The sequence below is a fragment of the Gallus gallus genome, chromosome 11 (assembly GCF_016699485.2).
Source record: "Gallus gallus isolate bGalGal1 chromosome 11, bGalGal1.mat.broiler.GRCg7b, whole genome shotgun sequence".
NCBI classification, from domain to species: domain Eukaryota; kingdom Metazoa; phylum Chordata; class Aves; order Galliformes; family Phasianidae; genus Gallus; species Gallus gallus.
In genome coordinates, this window is record NC_052542.1 from 18,271,691 (window position 1) to 18,296,720 (window position 25,030).

The 25,030-nt window shown below is 59.3% G+C and overlaps 1 protein-coding gene and 1 non-coding gene across 9 annotated transcripts in view; both read right to left on the minus strand.

The window, feature by feature from the left end:
* The window catches only part of ANKRD11 (ankyrin repeat domain 11), an 81,433-nt gene that overhangs the window by 10,793 nt on the left and 45,610 nt on the right, over window positions 1-25,030 (minus strand). For 6 of the 8 annotated variants that reach the window (XM_046899551.1, XM_015292674.4, XM_046899549.1 and 3 more), the window contains 6 exons: window positions 13,376-13,520; window positions 9,127-9,265; window positions 2,701-2,871; window positions 1,918-2,121; window positions 768-910; window positions 175-322 (listed from right to left, as the gene is read on the minus strand). In XM_046899551.1, coding sequence (XP_046755507.1) covers window positions 175-322; window positions 768-910; window positions 1,918-2,121; window positions 2,701-2,871; window positions 9,127-9,265; window positions 13,376-13,462 — 892 coding nt within the window. In that variant the 5' untranslated portion in view covers window positions 13,463-13,520. Of the gene's footprint in view, window positions 1-174; window positions 323-767; window positions 911-1,917; window positions 2,122-2,700; window positions 2,872-9,126; window positions 9,266-13,375; window positions 13,521-14,245; window positions 18,111-18,916; window positions 24,007-25,030 lie in introns of those variants that run through there. The other 2 variants (XM_046899550.1, XM_040707203.2) reach the window with 2 other exon arrangements.
* Window positions 6,132-6,235, minus strand: MIR1560 (microRNA 1560). Its single transcript, NR_035044.1, has one exon. It is a non-coding gene; the product is annotated as a microRNA 1560 (primary transcript).

The window sequence follows — 25,030 nt, forward strand, 5'->3', positions numbered from 1 at the left end:
CTCAAGGCTGCACTTGTCTGAGTTCGGGCTTATGGCTACAGAAGGACTCCAGCCAGCAGCAGCATGTTGTGGGCACTCAGGCAAGTCTAACCTTGCTGTCCTCCTAACTGCTCTGTGCTCAGAGACAGCTGTGGGCCACAAACACCACCCCCACATGCACAAAATTGGCCTCACCTGTTGAGCTCTCTTCGCTGGAGGGGTAAGTTGTCTTCCCCAGGAGCAGATTCACCATGGTGGGAGAATTGGCTACTTTTAATGGCGTTTCTCCCTTCCTGTTGCTTTGATGAGGGTTCCCTCCATAATGCAACAACAATTTCACCACCTAAAAACAGAAATTGAGACTTTAAATGCTTATGGACATTTTTTTTTTCTGTGTGTTTTTGATATAAAACAGAACAGGGCTCATCCTCAAGCTGGAGAGCAGCCTGTTGCCAGGGACAAACCTGCAGTGCTAATAGATAGTGGTAGGAAAGAAGACAAAGCCTAGCAACGTGGGTCAATTTGGGCAAGGAAGGAGGGAGCAGAATCAGATGCAAGGCCATGCTCTCTCCTCCTGCTCCAGAAGGGATGAACTCCCCTCCTACACAAGAAAAGCTCTCAGCAGAATGGGGCAGGGAGCTCCCACCTGCTATGTAGCTATCAGCAGCAAATGATAATGAAATACTCAGAATGTTGGTGTCGGTACAGCTGGCTGCTTGAAAGCACAGGAAGAAAAAAAAAAAAAGTCATTAAAAAAACCCCATCCATAAAGACCAGCAAAAACCAACCTTGAAGTGCCCGTTGTTTGCTGCATCGTGCAGGGGGGTGTCATCATCCAACCCCTTGGTGTTGACTTCGGCGCCTGCAGCAAGCAACTGCTTTGCAACATCATAGTAACCCCGGTTGCACGCCTCGTGCAATGCTGTCCAGCCTGCAAGCAAACACACGTTCAGAACCAGGCATCACCTTCGTGGAGCTGGAGGCAGTGAGGAGGAACATCCGTCTGCCTCTGCTGCCTGTGCCATGCAGCTCTGTGGGACAGCCAGCCCTGTGCCAGGACCTGCAGCTCTGCCCCACAACTGCAGCCCTGCAGGAGCCCCTGCAGCCCCACCTCTCCTCAGCTGCACCCAGATCGTGTGATGGAAACAGTACAGACCCAGCAAAACCAGTGGTGAAATTTGGGGTACGCAATTAGGAAACGTGATGTTGTGTGTAAGTCGTGTCTTTCCCCTTCCAGCTTCAGCAATAGGGCTGCCGCACCGAGCAGCGTGCTGAGCTGCAGACACTCCCCCAGAGCATCCCCTGCACAGACCTAACAAACACTGTTTGTGCTCTCTGAGCAAGCAGCCCTGCACTGCAAAACAGGGCCCGATCTGAGATACACCAAACAGCACATCTCCACAGTAACAGCGGCCCCAGTTCTCAAACAAACCTCTGCAGAGCACAGAACGGAGCATTTTATCATGTTCAAACAAGCTATTTTTAAGCAGGCGCTGTTTTGAAGTCTCCCGGCTCCGGGTGTTTTGCTGATAGCGCCGTGGGAGATCGCTGCAGTGCCTTCACTGCTGAGTTACAGGGGCACCTGTGACCAGAATTAATCAACACAGAGCTTCAGTCTCACACTGATGTTCATCACACGGGCAGAGGAACGTGCACTGCTATTTATAGCCCAAAATCGTGCGAAGAGAACAGAAAGAGTGAAGCGTGGCTCGGGGATGTGCCAGGTGGAGCTGCCTGGTGCCAGCACAGCAGGGGCGGGTGGGCACCCCACGGCACGATGATTCCACCAGAATCCTTATTCTGTGATTCTACGATGATTTTGGGATCGTCTCCCCTTGACCAGTAGCAAACCCGCGACACGAGGGAAGGGCTTTCTCTGGTAGCAGCCATTCTCCAGGTGGAAAATCCAAGGCAGTTGGTGCTGCTGGGGCTGCTCACCTGCAAAGTCCTTCACGTTGACGTCGGCACCCTCGATGATGAGCTCCTTGATGCGCCGCGCGTCCCCGCGGATGGCAGCTCGGTGCAGCCGAGTCTCCCCTCGCTCGTTTCTCTTATTTACTTTATCTTTGGTTTTGGAGGCAGAGTTAGGAGTTCCCTTCTGACAAACTGTGGACTGAGAGGGATGCTTTGGTGTTGTGTCAACTGCGGGGAGGAGAGAAGCACAGTCACCAACTGCCGTTAGTGGGAAGACCCAAGCCCTTAGAGGGAGCTGTTGCACCGCTTTTCGTCTCCACCAAAAGGCTCCCCACAACGCGCTGAGTTAACTGATGCCAAGACAGAGGAAATCCTGTGTGTGCAGCACAGACAGCACTCGCAGGCTGCCAGAGCCGCTGCAGAGAACTGCATTCCTTGCAAGGAATGTGGCACGAGCATGACTGAGGACTGCACAGATCCTCACCCCAAAACCTCCCATCCCGAGGGAAGTGCCTTTTCTACCCAGTGCGTGTGAGCTCCGGCAGCCCTGGGAGGGAGACGTTTCCTGGGACAGCAGCTGAATGCTCTCAGCACTGCACAGCTCTGTGCTGTTTCCCAGTAACAGCAACCTGAGCTGCTGGACTGGGGTTATGAACCAGAGTTGGTGGCTAAGGCTGCAACGTCTGCGTGTGGGATGCAAGGTATGCACAGACAGCACAATGCCCGCACAGACCCCACAGCGGGTGGGGTATGTATGCAACAGCTGGCTGTGAGCCTCACCCACACAAACCACGCTCCCGAGCTCACCTGGGCTGTTTGCAGACTCTTCTGCTGTCATCTGCATGAGCAGAGCAACTTGCTGGCGCTCAGAGAGCGGGTAGCCTGCCCGGATTCCTGAAAGGCCCATCCCAAACAGCAAGCCAGGCTTCCTTGTGGCGGGCTCCTTTTTAATCCTCTTCCGCTCTGGACCCTGCTTTTCTGTGACACAAAGCACAACCAGTGAGTGAGTGCTGCTGTACTGGGAGCCACATTCCTTCCCGAGCAGAGTGCCAGCAGTGCTCTGCATCTCTGCTGCTACCCCAGGGATCAAAGCCTCTGGGGGAGAGCACGTCCTTGTGCTGGGAGTGCTGGCACCAGGCTCATGCCACCCTTCTGTTACCCACGGTGGGATGGGATAGGATGGGCTGGGATGGAATGGGATGAGATGGAACAGGACAGAGACAGCACCAACAGTGCTACTGTGCTGCACATTCCATCCAGCTTCTAACGGCCTCCACTTCATGCCACGGTGCTCCAGGGACAGCCTGCAGCCTTCCACCACCACAGAGCAGCCTGAACTGGAGGCACTGGCAGCATCAACACGAGTGCTGCAGAGGTGCAGGGTGACAGCTGGGCAGCGCTGCTGGCTCACCCCAGCTCACCAAACCACACAGAGCCTGGCCTGCCGGACCACCCCACCGCCACGCCATGGCAAGAAGCCCGACCACAGCTTTCTGAAGTGTTTGTCCAGTTTTCTCTTTGCAAATATCGCTCCTTTCCCTAGGCAAGGAGAGCTGGCAGCCCCTCCCCTGGTCCTGGTGCTCCCCACTGCAGGGATGCGGCCAAAGCTTCCAGCTCTCACTTGAGGAAACCAAACTTCAGTTTCCTTTCGTGCAGCCAGCCAAGCAGGAGACAACGTGTATCTGCAGAGCAGCAAGGAGACTCCTTGCCAAGCAGCCTTGCTGCGTGCCTCCTACCAGGCAACTGTCCTAACCCTGCAAAAAGCATAAGGAGATATGGCGTGTGTGCGTGGAAAACCCAACGCTGCTCCCACCCACCTCTGAGTGCTGGCACAGCATGCCTGCAGCCTGGCTGACTGATGGGTCCTGCTGCAGACAAAGGGATGGTGACAGAATTACTGGGGCCACGCAGAGGTTATCAAATGCAGGTGAGCAGTCCGTGCTCCTGACAGAGCATGGGGCAGAGGCTCAAAGCAGGGCAATGTACCACCACGAGGCCCCAGTCCCATGGGGTTATGTTCACATTTCGCCTCCCCCCTGCATGGAAGCTGCAGAGAGCAGCCCAGAACCTCAGATCTCTGCTGTTTATCGATGGGAGGTGACAAAACAGTTGGCAATATCCATGTTTTCACTGAGACACATCTCATAGCAAACATTCCAGGCTCTGGGAGGCTGGCTCTGAGAGACAGGCTCTGAGAGCCATACATTCCTCCCCCAGAACTATGAATCAATAAGAAATAACATTTCTTTCCTGTTTTTCCCTTCCTCGCTCCCTCTGGCACACCACTCACATGCAGCACAGGGGTGAGCCCTGCCCCACTGTGCCCAGCCCCGCTCCTCTGCTCACTGCTGGGGCTGCAAAGCCTAATGTGAGCCCAAAAACCCCAAACCCACGTTGGACTCCCTCCAGACAAAGCCTCAGCACTCACCCACTGCCACCTGAGCACCAACGGGGCGATGCTTTGGGCAGCATTCCTTAATGCACGTGGCTGCTGCAGGCTGTCAGCGCGAGCCTGCGATCTGCAAAAATTCATTACCAAGTTCAACCCCAAGCCCCTCAACTCCTATTCATTCCGCAGTTGGAGAATTCTCCTCCTCCACAGAACATTTAGCATCGAAAAGCATGTGATCGACACGATAAAAATAACCCGGGCAGCGCGTGCTGTGCAGCACTCACTGGCACCGGGCTGCCTGCGGGACGTGGGCTCCCTGCCCCACAGCTACAACCCCTTCCACTGCAGCCTGGAAAGCTTTGCTCAGAGCACAGCTGTTGCAGCTTCACGAGGGGAAGCTGCACGCAGAGCTTGGCTCCAGGTTCCAAGTGCCCCGTGGATAATGTTTAAGGTCCCTTCCAACCCAACCACGCTGTGATCCTACGAGCTCGGCACAGGCAGAGGTGAATGGTGGGGGAACCTTTTGGGTTCAGGTGGGTTGGTCAGGGAGCAGCTCCCCGCTCCCACACAGCCTGTAATGCAGGCAGCGTCTGCCCAGCCGGCTCCGACATGACAGCACAGGCTTACAAGGTGGTACCCTGAGGAAAAATACCATTCCCAAAGCTGCAGCTCGTGCTGAGCAGCTCAGCAACCAGCACCTCTCACGGGTCGGGCGTTTCGGGTTTATTCACCGAGCATGCAGGCAAACAGAAGATCGATAGGAATAAATTAGAAAGGCACAGACAGCAATGGAGACTGCATTGCACCCCGAGAGACTGCACAAGCTCTGCTTTCCCAGTCCCCAGCTTGGCATGCGTAAGTGTGACTCATCCCTGCTGCAGCAGTCGGAGGGCGCACGGAGAGGGCAGCGTGGAGCCCAGCACTGAGGGACGGGGCAGGAGGGCAGCGGGTGGGAGTGGAGCGTGCAGCCTGCGGCAGGGAGCAGGGCATGGTTTGTAGCACAGAGCTGGTGTGTGTGCTGCAGCAGCTGCAGGACGAGCACACGGTGGTGCTGCCTGCATGCAGCCAAAGGGAGGGCAGGAGGACAGAGAGGGGAAGCGGAGCTGACATTCTGAGCCCTGCAGCCTCAGCATCCCCAGAAGCACGGTTCAGTTGGAGAGGCTGGGTGCCCCGGGTCACCAGCAGCCCAGGCAGCACGGTTTCCCTGAGCTGCGCTCACTGGACACAGCACAATCACACAGAAACGTGTCAGTGTGCCTAAGCAGAGCAGCCATCGACTACCCAGCTGCTGCGGGGGGAGCCCCGGAGCTCAATCAGAAGCCCATCTCCATGATAAATACAGATAACTCCGGGAGAGACTCATTTTCAGGGCTCAACTTCTCATTTCCCACGAGGCCAAAAGGAGGAGGAGGAGGAGCAGGAGGAGGAAGGCTCCCCCCCAGCAGCTGGGGGCAGGACACTCTGCAGACAGCGCCGATAAAAGCTCTTCTATGAAAGAAAAAGCCATCATTGATAGATGCTTGGCAGAGCCATGGTGTGCTGTGGCTGCTCCCCTGCATGCTAAGGAGGGCAGGGGGTGGCCGCCCCCCCCCCCCCCACACCTCCTGCACTGCTCCCATCTGGCTGGTGCTTGCAGGGAGCTCAAAGGGCCATGTGAAGGCTGCTGCTGCTTGCAGCCCATCGGCACTGTGCAGCACTATGGAGCAGAGCAGCTCTGACAGGCGCTCCCTCCCCGGTTGCTAGGTGAGAACGGTTCCTCCACTATTTTAGTAGAAAAAAAGGGCTGAAATCATCCAACCAATGCGAGCCCCAGCACAGCACAGCCCGTGAGTCCCAACTGCACACATCCAAGCGGAGCCACGCAGAAGGAACGAGCGCGTCCAGAGATGCTGCTTTGGACACGGCAGCGCCTCTCTGCTCGCGCCGCCACCCCCACGCAGTGACTAAGGAGCCGTGCAGGGCAGTGCTGGGCTGTGCTGTGCTGCGGGGAGGGAAGGGCTGGGCCGGCTCTGACTCATCGCATCGCTGACCTCGGATCCACGTCACGCTGCAGGCCGAGCCCAGAGCGGAGCTGCACATCGGATGCCGCTGGAGCACAGCGGTCCGTAGCTCTGACACCACGGGACACTGCTTCCCACCCCACGCCCCGACCCATGCCAAGCCCCCACTGCTGTGCAGGGGACGTTTGGTTCAGCTTGAATGGCTGCGACAACACAGAAACGCCGAGCGCTGCTGAGAAATCCCACGGCCCAAAGGCACAGTGCTACCAACCACACGGCACCGGCCCAGCGCTGCCAGCCGGGGCTGCACGCAGCCACAGCTTCTGCTGGGGGCAGTAACGCAGAAACAACACCCTGCTTGCACCCCACAGCCCTCCTGCCCACCAGAACCCCTCCTCAGAAGGCTTCAGAATTAGAATTTCCCTGGTATTCAGGGAGCTCCGAAGGGGAGCAGCTGTTTCTGAAGCACTGCTGCTGAGTGTGCCTGCAGTCCCCTCTGACACGGAGCAGCACAAGCTGCACAGCTGCATGGCTGTGACACGAGCACAAGCACAGGACAGCTCCCATGCCTGCAATCTTAAGAGCTAGTTAATTCAAGCCAGGGTATCATCGAGCAGTAGCAGGGTTTAGGCACTACCTGGACAAAACCAAGCTCCTCTTTTCCATCCTCCCATCCTGCAAACGTGCATAACCTGTCCAGAGATGCCACCCAAGCCCTGGAGCTGCAGTGAGGCCGAGGGGCCGGAGCACCTGCTGGCAACTGGGAGCCAGCCCTGCTCCGGTCCTGCTGCTCCCAGCAGCTCTCCAAGTGCCCTGGAGATGTCCATTGAGCCCTGCCTTTCACCAGGGATGACTGAAAGCCTCAAAACAACACTCCTCCCTGCAGGGAGCTAGGGGGCCTCGAGTGGCGGCCTGAAATAAAGCTGAGGAAGCCATTCCCAGCAAGGCCAACGTGCTGCTTTCTGCATGCCCAGCTGCACCCCTTGAGCCTGGAGCTTCCCAGCAGGGCCACCCCTTCCCCTACAGCGTGCTTCTTCACATTGCCATTTGCTGTGCTGTTTTAATGCCAAAGCTCCCTCCAGCACAGCACCCAGCGAGGAGCTGCAGGCAGCCCGGGGCTGCTGGGGAAGGAGCTGGCACTGCTGGCTGCCAGGCAGCACGTAGGATCCCGGCATGCTGCAGGCGTGGAAGCTGCACCGGGGGGAAGAAGGAGAGGAGGAGAAGCGGAGGCAGAGGGATGCTGCTGGGTCTGTATCAGGCACGGTTCAGAGGCTCACTGATTGACGCTGTTTTTTTCCCCAGCACCTGAGATCCAGGATTCCTGCTCTAGAAACAGTTTTGAAGGAATAATTTGTACGGGTTTTAGAACTGGGTTAGCGTGGAATCACTTCCCTGCTTGCAGCTCGCGCAGCTTGCTCGGGGCAAGGCAGTGCCGTGCTTTGCAGCACAGCTGGACAAGGCTCCATGCTGCTGTCTGAACATGGAAAGATGGAAAACATCCCACTCCAGGCACAAAGTGACCTCTCCCAGCTCCCAAGTCCCCCAGCTGCATTTCACGTGGCTATGGATCACCCCAGCAGAGCTGTCCTCAGACAAACACGAACGCCCGCGTGCGGCGCTCCAGGAAGCGCGGCTGCATGGAATAAATCACTGGAGGTCAGCCCTGGGTCTGGCACGGCACGCACGGGTGTTGCAATCCCACTGCTGAATCCCAAGGCTGGGAAGGGAAGGGAAAAGCACCCGGATGGGGTGGGGGGCAGCGGTGCAGCCCGCAGCTCGGGACCACATGCAATTGAGAGGCACGGCTAAATGGGAGCTGTGGGCAACTCTGTTACATCTGCACAGGTCTGGCGGACCCCCTGAGCCTCCCCAGGCACTTCTGTGCACCTACCGGCCCAGCTGTACCCCAGCAGAGGAAGGGCTGTGGCCGGTGGCCGATGTGACCCTGTGCTGGGGGTGGCACTGGGCTGTCCCTGCCCACCCATCCGCCCCAGCAGCATTTGTGACATTTCTGCACCCAGAAGCAGACCCGAAGCTCTGAGCCACTGCTGTCAGGGCTGGCCCAGGCTGCCCAGCACACCTCTGCCACCCAAGGGCACTCCAGCCCCAGGAACAGCCCGCAGGGCGGCTGTCCTTTACCCACACACACTGATGCTCTGAAACTTTCAGTCAGGAATCAGAGTTCAGCAAGTGGGAGACAACAGCGAACTGCCCAGCACAAAGACACGCGCCGAGGCCGCAGCCAGCCCAGGGCAGACACCACACACAGCCCCACTGTAAGGCTAGGAGGAAGCAGCCTTATTTCTCCCAGATTTCACATCTTTCCACCATTTTTAGGAGTATTCTGATCTTTGAGCCTGACTTCTACGATTCTGTGATCTCTCTCCTCGCAGCCTGTGACACTGACACTGCCCTGAGCTACTTCTGAGAAATGCACCAGAAGGGCCAATGTGACCACAGAGCCTCCTGCAGCCACCCCACCACATCCCCTCCACCTCCAGGTGTTGGACAGCCTTTCCCCTCTGCTCACAAAGCCAGCAGTGAGCTCAGGAGCCGCACACCGGTACAGGCAGGGGGAGAGGCTGCCCAGCTGCAGGCAGAGCAGTGAGCACGGCAGTGCAAGCTGTGCGCATCCATCAGAAACGATTTCTCTGCTTTAAGACAACACCAGAAGTCAAAAGCTCCAAACCAACAAAGCACGGCGAGAGAGGTAACATACACATGCACACACGTGCAGGTGCACCATGTTTGCTTTAGGAGGACGCATGCAATCCGAGCTTTGGAGAGCTTTACCCTCTCAGAGGACGCTCCTGTTTGCACCGCGCAGTCTGAATCCCATACCTGTATCCGAGTCCTTCTGATCTCCATTTGTTCCAACAGTGAAAGGTAACTTCCTCTTGGTAGTCCTCTCTTTCACCTCTTTGCCGCCATCGCTCCGGTCCAACTTGGGAGTTTTGGTCAGAGAAACTTTATCTTTATCCTGGGAAGGGAAAGGAGAGCGCGGGTTAGCAGCCGTCCCCTCACCAGCACAGCACCTGTGTGCGCCCGCAGCCGCTGCCACAGCTGTGCCCACACCCCCAAAGCAGAGCCCGGCTGTGCACGGGGTCGGAGCGCTGCGGCAGAAGGATGGCTGCGGGCTCTGCAGGAAAAAGCACTTTGACAGAGAGGGCAGCACAGGCTGAAGGATTTAACTGCTTAACTCTAAGCTGCTTCCTACTGGGATTTTAAGAGGAAAAGCGACCTGGAGCATAAATCCAATCTGTTGCACGAGAGCGCGGGAGGCGACGCCGGGGCTGCTCGGCACGGGCAGTGGGAGGGCTGTGACACCGCGAGCAGGGCGATGGCACAAAGCACGGAGGCAGGCGAGGTTTTTCACACCAGCAGTGAAAGCTGGTACAGAACTGAAACCCCGGGCGTGCTGCGCAGCCCCAAGTCACACATCTGCAGGTTTTGTCTTACAGAAACCGCACGGCTTCCAGCAGGCAGGGCTGCAGGGCTGCAGGGCAGCTCCGTTTGCCCGCTCCTCCCGGTTCCACGCAGGCTCTGCTTGGCCCTGCTTGGCGTCCCCACCCGCCACTGAAATACAAAGGAGCCCTGTGCAGCGGGAGGCCAGGATGCAGTCCAGCCCCTGGCACCCCGCGGTGGGATTTCCTCGACTGCGAGCGCTCCTTCCAGCCATCAGCCCAGGGGGAGCTCCAGCAGGAGCCGGCCGTGCTGCGCGCACCGAGCGCCGCTCTTTGTGGTCTTCAAAGCGAGTGCAGCTGGAGCCGGGCTCTGCTGCCAGCACCGGGCCGGGGAGCAGCAGCACCGAGCCCTGCTCTGCCAGCGGGCTGCAGCAGCTCCTGTGCAACACCTGCCCTGAACTCCCTCCATTTTGGGTTTTGATGCTGCGGTGAGACAGGCTGAGCCCGCAGGACTCAATGCGTGCCCTTGTGTTACAGCAAGATTATCTGAAGGTCCACGTTAGGGGAGAGAAAGAAGGGGGAATTAGGCAAAATGCGTTCCCAGGCACAGAGGAGAGCCCAGCAAGGGTGCTGGGCAGGCCTGGGCAGCCCCACCTGCGCACAGAGCTGCTGATCCAGAACCCAACCTGAGGAGTGAGGGACGCGGGGACCTCTTCCACCCATCGGAGCAAGGAGGGCTGCGCTCTGCTCCCCAGGGAGGCAGTGAGCTCTGAGGCAGCCTGCAGGTGCTGCAGCCAAACCACCGCAGAGAACTTAAGGCAGTGCAGAGCATAACTTTCCTGGAAATACCGTCTGCTTTCAGATTCTTATTTTAAGCTCTCCTTCTGTAATTGTTTCCAATATTGTAATGACAAACGCCGTCCTTTCTTTGAGTAGAAGTTTTCGCTTTCGGGTCATCTTGTGGCTCAGCCAAGCTGGACCCGTCTGAGCAGTGCATGACTCGGGTTGTGCAGGAGGAAGGACCCGACCGGATCGGTGCAGCACACAAAGGAGCGCTGAGTACCTGTGTGCAACACGGGCTGCTGCCCCGAGCAGAGCTCTGCAATGGGGGCAAAGTCCCTCGCTGGGTGCTGCTGGAAACCGCTTGGGCAAAGGGCAGTCTGCAGAGCATGACTTCAGGAAACCCCCCTGCTGTCACGTTACGCTCTTACTAAGATTTACTAGATGAGTAAGCGGGGCCACCTCACGTCACCCTCACCCCAGGGGAGGGCTGCAGCACCAACTGCTCCCAGCCACGGGGCTCTCAGCACAGCCCGGCACCGAGCGCCCAGCAGCCGTCCCAGCAGCCAGGACCATGCGCGGTGCACACCGAGCCCAGCAGCACCCATGCCAGCTCCTCTCTGCACTAAGATCTCTGAGTAGGGAGGCAGGCAGTGACAGCGATCTGCTTGAGTCACGTAGGACACACAAACACCACTTTCTACCTTTGTGCAGAGCTCAGCCCAGGCCAGCTCACTATCCGACATCGGTTCTCACAGCAAAAATAAACAGCGTTCTCTCAGAGGCACCGTTCTGCAAGGCAGAGCCGTGCACGGCCCCATGCAAATGGAGCTGCACCTCCAGCAGTTGGCAGCCCCCTCCCCTCTGCCCAGCAGCTGGAGGTGCCCACGTGGCCCCACAGTGCTCCCACTGCAACACCGGCAGAACCTGACTCACATCCCGGCCTCTTATGCAAAGCCTCGCGTGGAAATCCCCAAAGCCCTTTGTTCTCCAAAACAAGTTGGAAGTGTTTCAGGTTGCAACGCTCGTAAAAAACAAGCTGCAGTGAGCAAGCAGGGGAGCTGGCAGCCTGTGCTGTGCACGAGGAGGGGCAGGGCCGGACCCCCACAAGGACTGATTGAGGGTGGGGGAAACAATCCCTGGCACCCCCCCAACCCTTGGGTCCCTCGGGGTGTCCCCAAAGCCAGGGTACAACGCACCACGTGTGGAGTTCACAACAGGCTGAGCGTGTCCTGACGGGCTCAACAAAACATGCAAAGCACAGAGGGAGACAGCTGGGACTGTGCTACCATGTGGAGCACCACGGGGCTGCCCGACCCCGAGCAGCATCACCTGCAGCTCAGCGTGGTGCAGCACAGACCGGGCACAGCGATGGGACAGCTTCCCTGTACTGAACCTGGGAGGAGGGAGGAAAGCTCTGAGCGAAGGCTGAGCCCTGCCCTGCCCCACGTCGTGTGACCACCTTTCAGCCAAGCATTTCCCGCTGGCGCAGAACCTGTGAGCCACAGCTCCCGAGCACAGCTCACAGTGAGCCGTGCAGGACGTGGGTGCAGTGGGAAGGGGCTCCAAGGAGGCTCCTTCTTGCTGCCGCTCTGGGCTGGGCCTCAGCTGTGAGCACACAGCCGTGGGGCAGCGCAGAGCCGCGGAATTCCTCATATAAGGCGTGCATAGCTCTGCACAGCCCTCGGGCCGTGCTGCAGCCGGCAGCCCAGGGCAGCAGCAGCCCTTATAAGGCCCCGTGCAGGGATCAGGCCCCAGCTCCCCCCGGGGCCTCCGGAGCCTTCACGAAGCCGCAGCCCATGCTGGCCGTGGGCAGGCAGCAGGGCTCACCCTCACCCCCCGGGTTAGCAGCACAGTCAGTGTGTGGGGAGGGGAATCCTGCACCGTGCTGCCGCTGGGCCGTGGGAGCAGCACAGCAAGGAACGGGTGAGAGCCCCCAGGCTGCGGGCCCAGGGATGGCCAGGGTAAATGAGGGGAGCGGGAACCCCGCAGTGTGGCTCTGCCATGGACCCAAACACACAGACAGGGGAACGGGGCTGATGCTGACGGTGCCACAACCACACTTCTGTTGGGGACTTCTCTGCTGGTTGTTTGTTGTTTGCCTCCCTTTGTCAGGGTCACAGCACAAGATGTGGCAACGAGGCAGCGCGGGGCTGGAGAACAACCAGGGAAGGCTGGGAGGTGGGGGAGGCAAAGGAACGGTGGGCCACGTTTGTTTCCATTGCAGAATACAACAGAGGGGGGCAGTTTTTATTTAAAGGTAACACCTGAACGCAGCTCTCCTCACTGGAAGCTACGCTGAGGAAGGCCAGGAAAAGCTGAAAGGGAGGAGGCACAGCGCAAGTCTGGAGCAAATGAGTATCTGGGTGTGGGAAAGCAGGGGAAAAGCATGTACTCACTTACCCTTACGCTCAGATTTCATTGTTACAACCTCATCTCAGGCCCAGTCAGGCCCTCAAATAAACCCCAACAGCTATTGTGTAGAGCAGCTGCTGGCCAGGCTGCACTCAGCACCCAGAGCTTGTGCTGGCAGCTGGGGGAGGGGAGGAGGAGGAGGAGGAGGAGGACCCCCTCCCGTGCACAGCACTCACAAGACCACAGTGCTGCTCGGCCCTTCCACGCTTAGCAGAGCTCCTCACACAGTCCCAGCCCTACTGGAAGTCTCCCCACGCACTCCCACTGCTCACCAACACAGGTCTGGGCGGGTGCAGCACTTCCCAGGCAGCACTACAGCTGCTGAGAAAGCAGAGGGGACCTCACCTGCAGGCAGAGCGCCAGCAAGCAGGTCTGGTTTGGGAGGAACAGCCCTGGGCAAAGCACTGCTGTGAGAGATGGTGTCACAGCGCGGGGATGGTGGGCACGAGGGGCAGCGCTCCCAAAGGAAAGCAACAAACAAACCACGCTACCTTTTTCCCCGTTTGTTTCTCCACCATGTCGTTGCTGAGAGAGAAATCTTCTGGCTGTGGTGTTTTAGAACACCCACCCTTGGGCATCGTTCTGCCTTCCTTACTTGATCTTCATTTATGCTGCCATCGCCTCATCATCAACCGTCTGTTAGAGAGAGGAAAAGAGAGGTCAGACGTGGCAAAAGGCCTCAGTGGGGATACGGGGATAAACCTTCCTGGGGGATAAACCACACGGAACCCTCCCAGGGCAGCGCAGCAGGACGGCACCGCACCGCAGCAGCAAGCTGGGACCTGCCCTGCAAACACGGCGTGGGAGCTGGAGCAGACCGTGCACCCGGACAGCGAGCAACCTCCGCTGCCCCTCACTGCCCCTAAGCCTCCCGCTGCTCCAGGGACGGAGCCGGGCACGCTCCGGCACAGAACCTCCTCCCAGACCCGGCTTCTGGGACCTGAGGAGGAGGGCAGAGCCACGCGCACGGTGAGCGCCGCAGGGCTCTCCCCGGGGCTCCCCTGGCAGCAGCAGGGCTGCGCGCCTCGGCCGGGGTACGGCCATCCGGGGAACAACAAAGCGCTGCCTGCTCTGCCATGTGTTGCCTGGTTACAGGGCTGAAAAGGCAGCTGACATCTGAAATACGGCGAGGCATGAGCTGGAACGGGGATCAGAAAGGCGGGCTGCAGCCGAGGCCAGCGAGGCCTTTTTAGGTGAACAAAAATATCTCCTCTCTGGAGACCAGAGGCTAAAAAGCATCTGTGCAGCAGCAGTGCTCCAAGCAGCGACCCGTAACTCCTGCAGCAAAGGTTTCCCTGTGCTTACGCTGAAGCAGCCAGAACAGCGACCATTTGCAAACTCCTTCCCCAGCTAATTACCACCTGACAACGCTACACACTGCTCCCATTAACTTCTCCTAACAGCAGCCGGGTTTCTGCACGGCTACAATTGCAGGAAACGGTCCAGGAACAAAGTCACGCAGAGCTGCATCACAAGACTGGGAATCCTGTGGGCGGGGAGAGAGAAAGAAAACACAGAGAGCACAGCGGGTGCGGAGCCACAGCCCGCAGCACTGCCTGCAGCCGGCCGGCCTGCAGAGGGAACCCCGGCACGGGGGGCTGGGAGCCCCAGGGACAGGGGGCGGTGGGGGGAGGCAGGAGGACGGGGTGGGGTGCTCTAGAAGGGCCTTAGGAATGCCATCGTCATTCATTTCAGGGCTTCACTTACGCTTCGCAGGGCCCTTGGGGTCGGCCTGCGGGTTGGCTTTGTCTTTAAGGAACTTCGGAAGCAACGTGCAGATCCCCTCCCGGCCCCGCAGCAGCAGCAGAGCCGTGGAGCAGAGGCAGAGTGAGGACACCCCGGGGCCGGGACGCCCTTCTCCTCCTCCTCCCACAGCCAGGCGTGCTGTGCTGCTGGCTCTGGTGCCGGGTGGCAGCACACGGGGCCGGGCACAAACCCAGCACGTCCATACGGAGAGGATGGAGAGCATCGCCTGGGCGAGGAGCGGCAGCAGAAGGCTGCATCTCTGCTCCTTGCTAAGTGCCAAAGCTCACGCAGCACGAGGGCTGGTTGCAATAAGCACCGGGGGCTCAGCACAGCCCCGCTCTCAGCCTGGGTCAGGCCCCCGCGGCCCAGCGCTGCTCCCGGGGAAGCAGCTGCAGCAATTTACAGCCCCGAGAGCCCCTGCCAGGTGCTGTGACTGATTTATGATGTCGAAGGCTTTTGCCCTCGGTTTCAGCTGCCGGCCCTCACTGCAGCACAGGTAACTCCCATACTCACCAAAAGCCCAAGCAGAGGAAACTCAGTTGGCGCGTGGTGAGCAATGGCAGCTCGTGCCTCAGCCCTGCCCCTGCCCCAGCAGCCGCTCTGCTCCCAGCAGCCGCAGCCCAGCACTGTGCCAGGAGCGCTTCGTGCCCCACGCGCCCCCCACGGGCCCCCACAGAACTCAGCTCTCGCTGCCTTTGGGGCTGCGTGCAGCAGGGCAGGTACCTATTCACGTGGAGCCACGAAAACCCGTTTAACTGCGAGAAGGCAGACGGGTGCCAGATTAATTCTGCGCCCTTCTGTTCCTCTCGCTGACTCATTACGCTTGGAAAGCTGCTGCCTCTCGGTGCGCGCACAGCGCCCGCCTGCCCGACAGCTTGCAGGGAGCAGCGCATTTGCACAACAATCAGCAGCGAGCTGCAGCCCTCCATTTGGAGCGGCTCAGCGCAGGGGGGGCCGGGCCGGGGGCTCTGCTTACATCTGCCACCGCCCCCAGCAGCCCCACAGCGCTGCCCGTCGCCACCGCGCCTGGTTTGTGAGCAGCCTGCAAGGCTCTCAAATGGGGTGGCTGCACGTGGGTCACACGGCGAGGAGTGGGAGAGCGGGGGAGAGCAATGCAACGGCATCCCTTGCGCTCCTCCGGGAAAACAAAGAGCTGCTGGGCTCAGCAGCCAGGGCTCTGCACGGGTGTGAGCCCCGCACGGCTCCGAGTCCCCAGCAGCCTCCGGCCCTCAAACACCTCCAGCACGCCCTCGCTCCTCTCCCTTCTCAGGGCAAGGAACCAGCTGAAAACGTTGTTTGTTTTGCCCAGAGCAGGCCAAGCCCAGGGCCACACACCGAGACCAGACGCGGCCGCAGAGGACCTCAAAAGCGCCGGTCCCAAAAGGGAAAGCAAACAGGCAGGAGCCGTCCACCGCCTGCATTGCACAACGCGGCCGTGCTGGGAGCAGGGAGGGCTGCTGGGATGACCCTGAGCCCCTCGCGGACCAAACCCGGTCCCGGCCGTGACGGCAGCACTGTGGCTGTGACGTGCTGAAGCCCTGGGGTCAGCCGGTGCCCACCTTCCGTGCCCTGCAGCCTGCCCACATCCCGCCAGCTCGGAGCAAGAGAAATCGTGCAGACGTCCTCCAACACCATGCAGTGAGAGCAGAGCTGGATGGAGGCTTTGCCCACCACCAAACTCAAAGGCAGCGACGGGGGTGAGAGGCGCAGACACTGTGCAAACCCAATGCATTTCTTTGGTCTGCAGTGGGTGGAATGGGAACAAGCCTTGTCGAAACACAAAGGTTTGGAAGTCTCACGCTCCTTTTGAAGACTCCGTCCCAAAAAACGGGTGTCCTCAAATCCCTGAGGACTGAGTTATCAGCTCAGACACATCACATCCGCACGGTGACACGTCCCCACCGTGCACTTTGTGTCACCCACAGGGCGGCCCCCGACAGGCAACTGCCATCAGCACGGCACCGTGTGCTACCCGAGGGGTCCCTGGGCTCCGAGCCCCCCCGCCCTCACCCAGCATCCTCCTCCTGCTGCCTGGGACACTGGCTGCCCTCCTGCTCTCACTGTCTGGGCTGGGATGTCGCTCCCTGTCGGCTGTTCTCACAGACCGAACATCTGTGTTCATCTCTCAGCACGGATTGTTCTCCGGTTCACACAAGCGGCACCTGGTCCCCCCTGACCCTGCCCTCTGCCTTCTGCCTGACCCCACAGCAGCCGTGCCCCCGCTGCCCCCAGCGCTGCTCCTGCCGGGAGGGGTTTGCACAGCGCTCAGCAGAGCGGATCCCCTCCCGTCCTACAGCAGCTCTCAGCGCCTCCGCCACGAGGCATCCCCCATGGCTCGTAGGACCCGAGCACGGCCAGGACCGAAGCCTCCCTGTGACCCCTGTGAGCAACTCCTCCTGCCCAGCGCTGCTCCCAAGTCCCGACGACAACCTCGCGCTTTCCTACAGCACAGAGCCTGCTGTTTAACACGAGTATATGAGGAAATCTCTGCCCCGCCGCCTCGGGATTCAGAACATTCCAGATGGGGACGTTCTCAGGATCCACGGCGCTGGAATAACGCGAGCCCTGGCCCCAACCCACCAGCAGTGCCGGCCGGGAGCAGCTCCCCACCGCGCCGCCTCCTGCTCCGCAGCCACAGCTGCATTTCGCAATGGCAGGACCCGGCCGAGCGCTGACATGGGTTCCCACGGCCCGGCCGCCCATCCCAGAGCTGCAGATGAGGACCCACACTGCCCGCAGCCGTGTCTGTGCCCAGCCCGGTGCCAGCAGGCACAGCCTGCCCTGAGCCCAGCGCTGCCAACTGTGCAGGGTTCGCACGGTTCTATTGCAATGAATTACTATTGCACACTGCTAGCACTTGTCCCCGTGTGCACACCTATATGGACACACACACTGTGACTAAATGACACACACGCTGCAGGGTAACCCCAAAAGGGTTTTGCTCTCTCGTGGTCCAACTCCATCCCATGCTTCAGCATAGGGAAGCTGAACACGAAGCCCAGCTCCCAGTGCACAGAAACCTGAAGGACTCCGCCAGCAAAGCACCTCTCTTCCTCCTCGCACAGCTCTGTTTCTCTCTATCCGCCCCACAACCACCTCACTGCTGCACAGACCCACAGCTTTCCCCATGTGGGACACCCCAGGAAGACTCGGGGGAATCTCAGAGGAAGCACCCAGCAATGCAGCCAACCCCACTCCTCGTGGCCTTCCAGGCAGGGCCCCGCAGGCACCAGCAGGCTGTGGGAACAGGCGCACCAGAGCATCCCCGATGCCCTCCTCTCCAGTCAGGCTCTGGGAGCTCCTGCTGCCCAGCACAGCTCGCAGCCAAAGCACTCCCTCACTGCTGGGCACCACGGCCAGGCTCAGCCCTGTGGGCACTCTGGGATCCGCTCCCCGGAGCTCCGCTGAACCCCAACACCTACAGCAGAACCATGCACTTTCAATGCGTTTCTCAGCCTTTCCAATGACTTCCCAGCCTGTTTCCTTAACAGATGTCTGCTTCCCACTGACGCTGTGGTTCAGTGTCCCTCACAGACCCCTCCAGCCATGGCTGGCCCTGCTGGGGAGGAGGGGCAGCTCCCAGTTTGCCATGTAGGAACCAGCCCACACCTGTGGGTTTCCCCTCCCATGGCGACGTGGCTCAGCATCCCCGTGCCTGGAGCTCAGACCAGCAGGGCCAGGCTGGATTCATTCCGGCCTCCGTGAACCCCTTCACCTTTCTGACTCGTGACTGAGATTGAGAGAGATTAAACACAGCTTTAGCAGCACAAAGCGTGGCTGTTCACTGTCGCTGTGGGTCAGAGCACAGTGTGAAGTCGCTGCCTGGCCCAGGGCTGCTCCCGGTGGCGCCCACTTGCAGAGGACACCCACAGGCAGCCCCAGCCCTGTGCCATGGGACCCCCAGCGCTCCCCTTGGCCTGCTCAGAGCTCAGCAGATGCTCCCCCAGCAGCAGCACTGCCCAACGCCTGCAGAGGCTTGTCTGTGTCTCCACTCCCACCCTGGGATGGACGGACTCTGCCATGAGAGCTGAAGGAGCTGTCACAGAACAGAGAACCACGCACAGTTTCAGTGAAGACACACACACCTCCTGGTGCACTCTGCTCCGCACTGACGACGACGCTGTGCAGAAGGACGCTATCAGTGCAGGGACTTAAGGCCACTTTTGGTTTTAAGAGCAAGAAGATGGAGCAGCGCTTTGCCAGCTGGATCCCCGCTGCCCAGAGCTGCTCACCTTCTCACGCCTTAACCCTACAGCTGCGCTGCAGCAAGTTGGATTTACACCTACCACATTCCTTCGGCGCTGCAGCACTCAGCCCCAGCCCAGCACACCGACAGACAGACAGAGGGACGGACGGATGGGGCTCTGCATGCTGATTTACATGAGGACCGTTCCACCTCCATTGTGCTGCTGTGAATGGGCGCATTGTCTGGCGCTGGGCGTTCTCCATACCAAGCCCCGGCAAATGGGAGCCCTGGTGCTACGCAGCAACAAAAACAAAACCCCAGCAGAAGTCCATTAGCATCCAAAGGGCCTGGAGCCTGAATGCATCAGAAGAACTCTTTGAAAAGTGAGAGTGAAACGAATGTAATAAAACGCTGCTATTAAGTGATACTCATCGTCCAAATTAAACCATCAGGAGCGGAGACCTTGACTGCCCAACTCAGCCCAGCGCACGCTGCAGCACCCAGGACAAGGCTATTAGGAGTTTTAAGCCCTGGATTTGCCCCAAGTATGGATTACTCCATCTCGTCATGAGCACTCGATCACACGGAGCTATATCTGGATTCCCAGAATACAAACCCAGACCCGTGGGGGGGGGATGTGCAGGGCAGCACCCCCAGCGCGAGGCCCCGTGTGCAGCAGGCGCAGGCAGGGCTGTGCTGCACGGCATGGAGCGGCTGTGAGGTGGGCAGAGGGGCCCAGTGAGACCTATGGGGTAAACCCAGCATCAACCCTACAGGGACAAGCCCAGCAGGGACCCTATAGGGAGACACCCGGCACGGACCTGCAGGGACAGGCCCAGTAGTGACCCTATTAAGATAAGTCTGACATCGACCCCATAGAGACAAGCCCAGCAGAGTCCCTACAGGGACAAACCCAGCGGAGACCCCACAGGGACAAGCCCAGCAGGGACCCCAGGGACAAGCCTGGCTCACAGCCCTATCCCTGCAGCGGCCCCAGAGCACAGCAGCCAGCAGGCCAGCCCTACACTGCCACGTCCCAATGCACTACTCTAATAAAAGCTCTTTTCTAATGTGGCCATGTCCCCGAGCCTCACTGCTCCACGTCAGGCAGCCCCAGCAGTGCCCCGCTGAGGGCAGCCCCATGCTGTGCCCCACACCACGACCCACACATGGCAGCAGCACAGCAGCAGGGAGTGGGACAGCATCACCCCGACATCAGCTCCACATTCCCGGCATCATTCCTGCAATAGGGCCCGGCCCATCAGTACAGCCCATCGGCACCACCAGCTGTGGCCGCCTCGGCGGGAGTGAGACAGTGCCAATGCCTTTCCACGGCCCTCACCTCACTGCTCCTCGCACAGAGTAATTAACAAGATCTATATTTTATGCTAAAATTAGCTACCCAGGCTCTCGCTTCCCGTGGCAGTGCCTGAACACCTGTGCCATGTGCTAAATCCTGTCACTACGGGGGGAGGGAAGGGCGATGTGAGGCTGCTTCTGCCCAGCCCACCGAGCAGCAGTGCAGGGAGCTGTGCTGGGTGCACCCAGCATCGTCTTGCAGCGCGACGGCAGCCAAACTAGGTCAGGCCCTAGTGAGCATCCTTCAAAAAAGGGAGAGAAATATCCGGGGGAGAACAGTGAGCTCCCGGGGAAGAGAACGTTTGTCACCGTTTGAGATGCTTGGTGTGCGCTGGAGGACTGGAACACAGAGATGGATACACACACATCCACACATACAGCTGAAATGGCAGGCTGATTTTGCTTACTCCTTTTTGTCCAAAGGACACGAAAGCACCTCCAGCTGGGAGGATTTTCTGTCACACGCATTTCACACACCGACTTAAACCCAAAAGGACTTTTCCCCCGTAACACTTACAGCACAGTCCTGGTGGGCAGCTCCAGGTGGGCACTGTTACTCCATCTCACACCTCAAGCAGCCCTGCCCTGCGTGGGCCAGGATCCTGCCCTGCTGTGATGGCAGCTCGGTGCCGCTCACCGCACGGGAGGATGGTCCATTACTTTCCATTCTGTGGGACAGCTTCTACGGGAGGTGGGCTCTGCCTACGGGAACACAACACCCACACGTGCCACTGCAGGGACTCAGAGGGGACGTGGGATGGGCAGCAGCCATCGGCTGCGTGGATGTGGGGCAACCGCTGCCTGCCTCGGGGTGAAGAGCAGCTGCAGCCCTACACGCAGCCCGTGGTGCAGCAGAGCCGCTGCACGGTGCCCATCCCGGCCGCCGTGTCCCTGTAGGGGTGACACGGCCCTGTGGCTCCCAGCACTCCCCACGGAGCGGCGGTGGAACAGACGCTGCCGAGCAGCTCTCAGCCTTTCATCGGGGCTGCGTGGGCGCCCGCGCTGCAGCTCATCACCTTAGCAACGGCTCTAAACATATGTGCAGTGACATCAGCTGATTTTGGAGAGCTGTAAATAGAGGATAATAGCACGAAAAAATGTTGGATCGGAGCCAGGGCCTAAAAACCATACTATTAAAGCCTTGCCTGTAATTCAATGTATGCAAACTCGTTAGCATCCCCGGCTCCCCCGGAGCTGGGTGACCGCGCACCGAGCGGCACAGCGGGCTGCTGGCCTGGCATGGCACAAGGAGCAGCCAGAGCTCGGGCTGCCCAAAGCCTGCAGAGACATCTGTGGATAACTGCAGCACTGTGCAGCGAGGTACGGGCTGTGGGCACGCAGGTAAAGCCCTGGGCAGTAAGGAACAAGCGCTGCAGGAGCCCAGGCACAGCAGGGATGTGTGCACGTACCCACACAGACCCACACAGACATGCTCTGCACATGGAGAGCAGCAGCCCAGCAGTGCCCGCCACGAGGTGATGTGGAACAGTGCTGCTCACTGCTACGGGCAAAGCAGAGCAACAGGGCTGGGAGCTGCAGCTGCACGAGGAGACGGCCACAGCGCAGTGCCAGGAGCACAAAGCTCCCCCTCCTCCCCCTGCAGAGGTGGTTTTCTCCCATCGGTTGGAGCCGCGAGGAAACTCGGCGAATTGAGATCAGTGGTGTTAATCGTTACTGCATCTGAATTTAATTAGCATCATTTTTTAACTACAGGTAATTTACTGCGGCTCACCTAGATGTGGAAGCTGGGTAGTGTCTCTGGATCACCAGCACAGCACAACATACCGGCTGATGTCAGTGCACGGTGCCCCCCAGGTGCCAACCCCACATCGCAGCTTTGCTCCGAGCCGCTGGGGAGCAGCTCCCCCAAGGGCAGGAGGACAAGGAGGAGAAAGGGCCCAGGAGCACCTGGCACTGGGTGCCCTCTGCACCACCAAGGCAGCAGTCAGGTGAAAGCACTGTGCTTGAAGCTGGGAAGCAACGGGATGCCAAGGACACGCTGCCAGGCCAAGGGGAGGTGTGTGGCTGGGATGGGGAGAAGTAAAGCTGCACCGCAGGTCCCCATGCAGGGCCCAGGGGGACAGCATGGCTGGCTCCAGGGTGTGCTGGGGTCCATGGGTCCCCAGGCGTGGGAGGTCCCATGGAGCTGCTGGGCAGCACCAACACACGGCCTGGTGTGTTGCACACCGGGCTGCCCTGCAGCACCTACACTCAGACGGTCTGCCAGTGGAACCCACACATCTTCAGGCAGCCCAGCACAAAGCTGTGCACCCTGCTGGGGAAATGAGACCACAGAATCACAGAGTGGCTTTGGGCTGCAAGGGACCTACAGCCATTTTGCTCTTGCAAAACAAGTGCCAGGCACCCTTCCACCCCAAGGAAAGTGGAGCACACGTGCCCGAGATCAAACAGCATCATGGGACAGGTAAGCAGCTGCTCCCGATTTATCACACCATCGCCCCATCTAATTGCATAGCTAAGTGGTCAGTCACTGTAATCTGCCGTAAGCTGCTTACACTTTCTTATGCAGCTCCGTGACATTGCTCACTTCCTGACTCGGAAATAACAATTCCTTAAGTCCTGCTGCAAAAGGTGAGCAAACAAAGCATCACCTCCCGAGCAGCTCCTGTTGGCATGGCATGGGGCTGCCATGGGGCATTGACCGACCACGGGGACAGGGACACAACCCGCTTGGTTCCTGCCCAGCTTTGGTGCATGTACATTCTACCGTCACAGTTATAGGACATTTCCGCATTGCATTTCCAAAAGCCCAGCTGGAAGGCACACAGACAGGCTGCAGCATCCATCAAAAAGGGTCCCTGAGAGCACCGGGACGCCTCATCCCTCCCCACTGCAAACCCAGGACATCAAAGACGCGCTGGGATTGCAGCGAGCTTTGGGTTATCTCAGGCTTTGTGTTATACCACGCTTTACTTCACAAGAAGTTTCTTTCACCCCTGGACAGCTGTCCATGCTGGAAGAAGCCAAGAACAGCCCTCAGGCTCCCAGCAGCACAGCACCATGGGGACTTATCCCACCTGCACCAGTGCTGCCCTGTGCCCAAACGCCCCGCACCCCACGCCCGGCAGGGCCGTGCCCCGGCCACGAGGACTTTTCTGCAGCTCGATACAAAATTTATCTCTGCCGTATGTAAAATTCATCTGTGTGCTTGCACACCCTGCTAGGCTTGAATGGGGCGAAGGAGTATTTCAGCTCCCAGCGCAATTTATTATTTAAAAGCAGTAAAATTACAGTGCTGATAGGAGAGCCCGGCGCGGCGCTGACGTAATGGCGCAGCAGCGCAGAGCCGCTCCGTACATTAGCGTGCTGGCCGGGGTGCTCGCTCCCATCCATTATTGATGTCCTCTGGCGTGCAGCCTGCAGAGGGTCACGTCGCTGAAAGCCAACTTTACCTTCATTGTTCGCCGCCTCCTGCCCAGCTGTCGCTCTGCCCGCTCACTTAATGCACTCGCAGCGGTGTAAGAGGATGCGCGAGGGCTGCGCGGTCCCTCCCAGCGCACAGCGAGATGGGATCTTGGTTACGGGGCCACGCGGTCAGCCCCAAACCCACCACTTTTCCCCCCTTGCACAGGGAGGCGGCTCTCCAGGCTCCGCTCCTCCTGCTCACCCCTCGCCCCCAGACTCCATCTGCCACGGCCGGCAGGCAGACCTTCCAGCTGCTGCGGGGACATTGCGCTGCCCGGGCACTGCTTGGGGACGCCGCCTGGAGCCCCACGAGGCAGTCGGGCTCTGCTCCCTCTGTGCCGGCTCCCGTGGGCCTGTCCGTATCCTCGGGATCCAGGATTATTGCCATGGCAACTATCTGGAGAACTTATTAAGTAAAAAAACAAGAACAGTTTGAACACACAGAGCCTACATTTGTAACGTACGAGCTGACTAAATTAGCATCGCGAGGAGTTTTAGTAATCAAAATAGATTCTGTTCTAGCAGCTCCATCTCCACCTTACAGAGCTACAGGGAAAACCTGATAATAATGTCAGCATGGGGGAGAGGGCACGGCACACTGCCCTGACCATGGCCCTGCATCACACCCAGCCTGAGCCCTGTTTGGGCACCTCAGACACCAGTGCCAGGGTGTGAGGGTGGGGACAGGGATGGGGATGGGGACAGGGATGGAGAGGGTGGCACCAAGCCCTGGGCTCCCATAGCACCGCCTGCCAGCTGGGCACGGGGGGGACCGCTCTGCAGCCCCCTTCCACACGGACAGGGGGAGGAAACCAGCCCCACTGGACACTGCTGAGGAACTCCATCTCAGGTCTGACCCAGATGTCAGTCAGCCCCAGCAGAACCATTTGGGAAGCGCTGTAAATCCAAGGGGTAAATGAACCGTCAGCTCAGCCACCACATCCAGCCAGGCAGACTGCACGCACTATTGATTAACCTTAGAACTCCTTGGGAACCCATTGCCAGTGGTTTCTAATGGAACCTGGATCTAATCTACCTCATGAAGCTGAGCACACTGCAAGGAAGCCCAGCAGCAGCGTCAGGCCGGCAGCTGGGGGCACACAGAGCTCGCCTACCCCTGCTGGCAGTGCGGGGCTGTGGGGTGCTGCTGTGACAGCTCTGTGCACCAAACAGTGGGACAGCACCGGGATCCCCTTAACCCAGCTGTGCTCCGAGCCCATGGCTCTGGGAGGTGCACCAGGCCCCAGCCAGCAGCAGTGGGATCAGGTTGGCGTCCTGGGGACACATCCCAGTGCTGTGTGGCACGGAGTGCTCCTGTGCGTGGGGACACGCTGCTGCCTGGAGGAAGGGCACGGCCCAGCCTGACACGGGCCAGCTGCTGCAGTGCTGCTCTGCTTCGTTCCTAGCGGGTGAGGAGCAGTGCTCCTTT